The following is an 8,002-nucleotide window of genomic DNA, read 5'->3' as shown; positions in this document are numbered from 1 at the left end:
TGGTTCAAGAAGCATGCCTATCACACTTCTTGAAGAGTTACCACATCTGCAGGATTTCTGTTGAAAAAATCATGTTCAAAAAAGCTGGATGGAAACAATAAGAACAGAACTAGGTAGATGCAACCCAAATAGGTACATGTTCTTGAGAAGCACATGTGGGGGAGAAAATCCACAAAATAGGGAGTTGAGCTGAACAAAGGCAACTCCTGGCTGAAAGGTACCATATTCTGAGAGAAGGCTTCGCTGATTCTAGCACCATTGTGAACAATTACAATTTCCTTGAATGCCTCCACATGTTTTGCAGTTTCCCAAAACTATCTGTTCAGGAAAGATAACCAGAAAACTACCATAAATCTACCACACATACCCTTTAGAAAAAGTCAGGTTTTGTAGATCAGGTAGCTTATTCACAGGTTTATTCCAAGTGGTGGCATTTATTGTACAGATCCTCAGGACCATGGAAAAAGACCAAATCAACACAGGATTCCAAGGGTGGGATTTTGGGGTGGGGTGGGGGGGAAGAGAATAAGATCAAATAATGACAGAACGTAATTCCGATGGCTTATAAACACTAACAGGATAACAAATTCAGACTCTTTTCTCTCCATGCCAGCATTTAAGTACCTGTATCTCAACCCATCCAAGCAACCCCAGGACTATGCAGGAGACTAAAAAAAGAGGGATGATTAAGAGACCTTTGGATCATATTCCTCCCTTCTGTTTATAAAGAGAGTCAACATCGCTATACTCCCAAGAACCAATTAGTAAAGGAGAGCAACAGAGGCAGGTTAATTTAGGACACTTCTATGGTGCAAATATTCAGCTATCTCCAACAGTTGTTTTTTCCACAAACAACAGGTGCCACTGCCTTTGGATGGTGGAAGCTGTACAGCCATTTAAAACTACCTCTCATAACTTGTTGATACCTCCCCACCACCACACATTTTTTCATAAAACCTGCTGAGCAAAAGTACATTTCCGCATTCATTTTAAAGTGGGAGCTGTTGCTCAGAAGTTGTAACAGCCCAAATGAAAACCAGAGAGAGAGGAAACCAACTTAATACAGAATTTCAACCACCCGGAAGAAAAATAACTGAGCACCATCTATTTTAATAGTGGGATGAAATATTCAGCTACGGAGAGGGTTTGGCTTTCCACATTTTCTCTTTTGGCATTCCTCATTGCCACCTTCAGCAGATCACCTTCTGTCCAAGGTTACCTTTATTCCTCTGCTAGCAAAAGGACAATGGTGCCAAGTCTATGTGGTTTCCTCTTCAGTCTCAGGGAGAACCAAGGGAGGTAAAATGCTACAAAAAATGAGAAAGGCCCCTAAGGTTCTGACTGAGACACTGACTTCGTGCTATCCCTTCCATCTAACCTGCAGGATCAGTCTACACCAGGTCACACTTAAGAGTGACCTCTATAATCCTAAGGACCAGAAACAAGATGATCTTTTTAAAAACAAATAATGAAGGGGCAAGAAGCAACAGAACATCAAATGTGGTTACAAATCCTCATACTGGATGCAACGTCCCAGTTTTAAAAATAGTAAAATAATTGACAGTAAGAACTCAAAACCACCTTCGCCTTCCAGCTGAAAATAGGTAAGGGGCATGGCCATCAGAATTTATCTTGCAGCTTGGGCAAATACCCAGACTCAAAAAGGGGGGTTTTGCACTCCCAACTGTGCAACAGAGTCTCTCTCCTTCAGAGGATAATACACTTCCTTTTGGAAGATTTCTTCTTGCGCCCATTGCTGATCTTTTCCTTGTGTTTTCGGATTTCTCGCACCAGGGTGTAGAAAGCATCCTCCACTCCCTTTTTAAGACGAACGAGTATACCAAATGAAAGGAAGAAAAGACACAAACGGAAGACATTGTTAGATTTCCCATTTAAATATTAGAGGTGTCGGGGGTATTGGATTTTTATGCCGGCGATGTTTTTTTCTATCCATTGCTAGTAGGCAGAAATAATATTACTTGGGGGCGGGGAGGTCGTCACGCTATTCCTGCCTACGGGATCCTTTCTCTCCCGATAAGCCCTTTCCTTCATATCAGTAAACCATTCACATCTGCCTTCACGGTCAGAAAGGTTTTTGGGCAACTGGACACCAGCAGTAGAACGATGCCATGCTGATAACCGTCTTATCATTAAGCTGACGCAGCACAAACTAAGAGGGCAGGCATTAATGACATGGCACTTCACAAATAAGAATGGTTACCTTGTACCAATGCCATTCCTACTCCAAGTCATATAGGAGAAGAGCAACTGTGCTGGCTTATAGTGTGAATCCCGTTGTTGGGCATTTTGAGCACGCAGCCAACATAAAGCAAAACTATTTGCTTTTCGTCTACATGCTGATGAACAGAAGATTTAGGCTGGAAACGCATGTCTTGGGGGAGAGGGCGTGTGGATGCAGCAGTTACACTTGGGCAAGATTCAGCTGCAATTTATTACAAAACCCGTTTGGGACACTGTCTTGAGCTATAGCTACGAAGATCAAAGGCCTTCCACTTTCTCCCACATGCACAGTAAATACCATACCTGTCTGGTTTTGGCAGAGGTCTCTACAAAGGGGATTCCGTAGCTTCTAGCAAGCTCCTGGGCTTGTTTTGTATCCACCGTCCGGGAAGGCAGATCACATTTATTGCCAACAAGCACCATCGGAACATCATCGGAGTCCTTCACACGGTTGATCTGCTCCCTGGAATTACAAAGGCAACGAGTCACAAACAGGGAACAACCGCCTAGATCAGCAGCTCCCAAACTTGATTCTGGTTTGGGCCCCCTCCAAAGTACCGTATTTTTCGCTCCATAAGGCGCACCTACTTTTTTGGGGGGGATTCAAGAAAAAAAATATGTGGCTCTTGGGGGCTTTTGCGGGAGGTGGGGGAAGTGAGAGAGCCTCGCTCTGTCTCTTCCCCCACCTCCCGCAAGAGCCAGGGATAGCCGTGCGAAGCCTTCCCAGGGCAGTGGGATGAAGGCTCCCCACTGCCCTGCAGAGGATTCGCGGGCTACCCCACAGCTGCTCAGGAGCTTGTCAGGGCTGGCGGGGGAAGCACGGGTTTCCCCCACCGCCAGCCCCAAAGAGCAGGTCGGGGAGTAGCAGAAAGGCTGTGTGCAGCCTTCCTGCTGCTCCCCAGGGCTGGCAGTGGGGAAAGCCTGGCTTTCCCCCACTCCCAGCCCCAAAGAGGTCGGGGCTGGCAGGGAAAGCCCGGGTCCCCCCCCCCCCAGCCCCAGGGACCACACATTCGCTCCATAAGATGCACAGACATTTCCCCTTAGATTTTAAGAGGGAAAAAGTGCGTCTTACGGAGCGAAAAATACGGTAAAATATATTTGAGATTATTGGTGTTAATGAAGTATACACCAGAGGTCCGGTTTGTCCTGTGTTTTATCTGTGTGCAAAGCAACTGAGGTCCAAATTAGATGTGACATACAGATGTATGCATGAGAACATAAGAAAAGCGCCACTACATCAGGCCAATGACCTATCTAGTCCAGCATCCTGTTCTCACATTGGCCAGCCAGATGCCCGTGGGAAGTGCGCAAGCAGGACCTGAGCACAAGAACACTCTCCCATTTTTTTTGGTCTAACCCCAAAAAGGCTTAGAAAGTTCCCAGGTTTGAGTAGAGATATGGTGCGGTGGGGTAGCTTAATCCCTTTCCCTTTTGCTGCTTTAAATGTCACAACTAGCTGCTTTCCTCTGGTGGGGGAGAAAAGCAGTCAACAAAAGCTATTCCAAAGAAGAGAATAGAACAAAAAAGGACTCAACTGCACCTGCCATTACCTGACCTAAAGTCACTGACTTGTTTTGCTTTGGTTGGTTGGCTTTTTTCAACACACACACACACACAGAGTAATATGTAACCACGTGCCAGTGTAGTTTGCCCTTCAGAGACAGCCATTCTACACTTAAAAATTAGATATAGCACATCCATACACATACTTGGGAGTGGTTTGCTGCTGAAGTATGCATTCATACTTTTTTTAGAAAGAGACTTTAGAGAAGTCTAGAGATGTGAAGGCCTGGCAAAAACCCAGAAAAATTAAAAGAAAACATTGGTGTTTGCTGATTTTTCTGAAGTTTGTTTTGCTTTAAAAAAATAAAAATTACAAAATATTTTCTTTTAGACTAAGGAACAGAATATTGAATACCCAGATGTTCATATATTTACTCCCCCAAAATTATTTCTAAAATTGTGTAACAGGGAGACTTTTATGTATGACTACAGCAGATCATTACAGTTCCTGTACACTGAGGACAAGCAAGCCCTGAGTTGTACACCGAGTACAACTTTCAAATGCAAGAGCATGAGGAAGGATTCAATACTGTCTTTGTGGCTTCCCCCTGTTGGCATACTTGGTGGCTCTGTTTCTGCTCTTGCTAGGCCTCAAAGGACTGGGAGTAGGAGAAAATACAGAGCAAGAGCTACATAATTTTGTTGACATCCAATTCACGCTGCTACAGATTTGTAGCAGAAGCATCAGTGATGATAGCACTGCTTCTACATTTGACTAGATGACAACACAAGCAGCACACTTAGGGCTTGATGCTGAAAAGGTACTTTCCAGTGTTGCAGAGGACAGAGTATATTCAGGTACTTAGCCTAGGAAAATGCAGTCTTGGGATTCTTCCAAGCATATCATTCCTGCCACATGGTGACAAAGATCTTTGCACAATGCAGCCTCCGACTCCTCTCCTTACCTACTTCAGATTTCTTCCACCTTCTGCTGCAAGTCTTGCCCACCTGCCCAATGTGATGGGGCTAGCCCAAAAGGGGCTTTGCAGGCCCTGCCAATTGGCAAGGCCTGCAAAGCACCATTGCGCAGTGCTTCCCAGCTAGTTGTCAGGTGCTTGGGAATCACAGCACTCTGCAAGGCCTGTGCTTGGCACCTCCCAAACAAGAAGCTTAGGGCTTGCAAAGTTTCTGAAGCACCCAAACTCCAGCTGGTTCTCATTGGCATGTACTGCGAGAGATGTCAAGTGCTGATGGATGGGGTGTCCCACCCACCTGACAAAGGTGGCTTGCAGGGGTAGGGGGAGATGGGGACTCGGCCAAAATGGTTCCCCAGCCCTGCTATACAGGAAGGAAAACAGATGGAGGACAGAGAGAAGCCAGCTGCCCACAAACCTGTAGTGGTGAACATCTTCAAAAGACTTTGTGTTGTTGATTGCAAAGACACAGAGGAATCCTTCTCCTGTCCTCATGTACTGGTCACGCATAGCACTGTACTCCTCTTGCCCAGCTGTGTCCAAGATATCCAAGAGACACGTCTCTCCATCGATTACCACTTGCTTCCGGTATGAATCCTGGGGTTCAGAAGCACCAAGAGGAGCAAGAGTGAAAGAAAAGATGTTAACAAGTGACATGGGAAACAAGGGTGTAAAGCGCAGCAAGAGAAAACCAGCAAGGAGGCAGTTGGAAGCAATTGGTTCAAGCCAAAATTCAGGAAAGAAATGGACTCAATCTTAGACATGATAAAATGACTGTAGCTGCCTCTGTAAAGAATGAGGAGCTACAGAGGGAGACAAAGCAATGGAAAGAGGACTAGTGTTTTAGAAGCCCAGAAAAGAGATGTTATAGTCCAAAGCTTTGGAGATGGCAGGCAGGTCAAGAATATAAGGACTCGGAAAAGGCATACAAACGGGGCCATGCAGAAGTTGCTGCCAACATTACTAAGTTCACATACCTCTATAGTGGGATCATACTCGTCCACAAAGTGATTCTGAATCAACTGTATAGTCAACGCACTCTTCCCAACACCACCAGCACCCACCACCACCAGTTTGTATTCTGTCATCTCTGCTGGGTTCCAGAGCAAGCTGAACAAAGAAAAAAGAAAGTAGAATCAAGCTCTAGCAGAAGACACAGAGAGTCAGTTCCCCTCTGTGCTACCAAGAGTTTGCCTGAGTTTTGGCCACATCTTCCTAGATATTTGCTCCTAGCTAGATTGCTACGTCCACTCTATTTGCAGGAAATCCTTTCAACACTTCCCCCAAAAGCAGCACTCTGAATTGGACAATCTAACTAGAATTCTTCATTTTTCTAGGTAGATGAATGTCAGGTCCCTTTTCATGAAGCTGGGATTGGTGTTAATTGATTCCTTCTCATACAGCTGCTAGAGAAATCACAGACAGTATAGGACTTCAAGTGTCAGGCATGCTTATGGCTGCCAACTTTTACCACCATCACCACCACCCTGCAACCAAAAAATCAACAACAACCACCCTGGACACCTGGATGGGGCCACAAAGGAACTGGAAGAGGAGCTACACAGCTCAAAAAAAGATATGGTGGATCAGAGGATTCAACTTCACAAGTTTTTACTGTTTATTTATACAGCATCAACTAAGCACACAACACTTTTAGCAAAGTGTCTCTGTCTCAAAAAGCTTACAAAATAAAAACTGAGAAAGGAGAGGAAATGGAAGTAGGGAGACATATGCATTTGTTTTAGTTACGTGTAATCAGACCTGATTACTCCAGCAGGATGTGGGAACTCAAGGGCTTCAGTGAAGACTTCTCAAGGGTCACGGATTATGGGTGGTGTCTGGTGGAATTGAGAGCTGAGACTCTGGTCACTTGATAGAACACAGCTTCGCTTGCTGCCTGTCTGCCTGCCTGCCCCAGTACTTCCTGCAACTTAATGATACAGCATTTGCCTTGCATGCAAAGGGTCCTGGGTTCAATCACTGGCATCTCCAGGTAGAACCCTGTCTAAAGTCTTTGAGAGCTGCTGCCAGTCAATGCTGATAGCTGTAAACCAGACAAAACAGAAGCCAGCTTCCTATGTTCTTAGGCAGGCTGAATCAGTACATCTGATCCACACCAACCATGCAGGATCCCTGCCCATCCCCACAACGACTGTTGCTCGTTTCAACAGAAGTTCGAGAAGTAGCAGGTTCAGTTCAAACTTTGGACTCTCTTTCCCATTTCTGCGGTCCACCAGGGAAGGTACGTCAGGCTAGAGGCCTACATCCTGAGATTTCTACTCCTTGCTACAACTCCACACACACACACACACACACACACACACACACACACCCGCGCGCAATATTATAGGGGTGCATTTGCTGGCCTCACTGCCAAGCAACCCCAGTTCTGTGGAACGCAACCCAACCCACCCAATGGCTCCATGCAAGCAAAAGTCAAGATTCCTCCGTCAGATGCGGCCCACCTGGGGGAAGAAGCAGGAAGGGATCGCGGACGCTGGCCAGGGAAGAGGGGGGATGCGGGCACAAACCACGCACGTGGGAAACCCGGGACGAGGCAGAAGGCTGGGGCTTGAGGGGAAGAGGCTGCCCGGGAGGAAAGAGGCGGCGGCGGGGATGGGTGGAGCCAGTACCGGGCTCCCTCGGTCGGTATTGCAACACGCCTCGCGCAGCTGCCAGCCCTCTTTCTGCCCTCGTCCTCCCGCAGGCAGGCAGGCTTCTGCCCTCCCGGAGCCCTACCCCGGCTGCGCGCGCAGAAGCAGCCACCTTGTCATGTTTATGCACCGCTTTTGCTAAGCAGGTGCCCCACCCTGGCGCAACCCCACAATGGCTGCGCGCCTCCAGGGGCCGCGGACCCAGCGCCAACCCGGCGGCCCTTGCAGAAGGGAAGGCGCCCCCCCCCGCCGCCGCGCCCTGTCCTCTCGCCCTCCACTGCCCTTCCAAGCTCTCCCCCCCCCCCCGCCCTGTATCCCCTTTGGGGGGGCTGCTGTCAAGCACCCGCCCCCTCGCCTCTTGGCACTCACCCGCCCTACGGGGAGGGGGAAGACGGGCTCGGGGTCTCAGGCACCCCCCATGTGGGAGGGAAGGGGGGCCAGCGGCGGCGGCGGCGCGCGCTCTCAGGGCCCTGGGCCGGCAGCGGAAAACCCCTCCCTCCGCAGCCTGACAGCTCCCCTCCGCGCCCCGCAGGGCTGAGCCGCCCGGCCAATAAGAGCGCGCCGCCGCCCCGGATTGGCCAATCGGAGTCGGGTGGCGCCATAGAGTCGAAGGGAATGGGTGCGGCTAGA

General features: G+C 48.2%; 1 protein-coding gene across 1 annotated transcript; it reads right to left on the bottom strand.

Annotated features, from left to right (window-relative positions):
- Positions 1 to 399: 399 nt before the first annotated feature.
- Positions 400 to 7,948, bottom strand: LOC310829482 (GTPase KRas-like). The gene is made up of 5 exons (XM_083708016.1): positions 7,742 to 7,948; positions 5,696 to 5,828; positions 5,137 to 5,315; positions 2,545 to 2,704; positions 400 to 1,818 (listed from the first exon to the last, which is right to left on the bottom strand). The coding sequence occupies exons 2-5, from the start codon at positions 5,804 to 5,806 to the stop codon at positions 1,708 to 1,710; spliced, it is 561 nt and encodes a 186-aa protein (XP_083564142.1). The 5' UTR covers positions 5,807 to 5,828; positions 7,742 to 7,948; the 3' UTR covers positions 400 to 1,707.
- Positions 7,949 to 8,002: the final 54 nt, after the last annotated feature.

This window comes from Podarcis gaigeae, assembly GCF_964106915.1.
Source record: "Podarcis gaigeae genome assembly, chromosome: 13".
In the NCBI taxonomy this organism is placed as follows: domain Eukaryota; kingdom Metazoa; phylum Chordata; class Lepidosauria; order Squamata; family Lacertidae; genus Podarcis; species Podarcis gaigeae.
The sequence above is the reverse complement of the archived record's forward strand: the minus strand, read 5'-3'. Positions and strand labels throughout refer to the sequence as shown.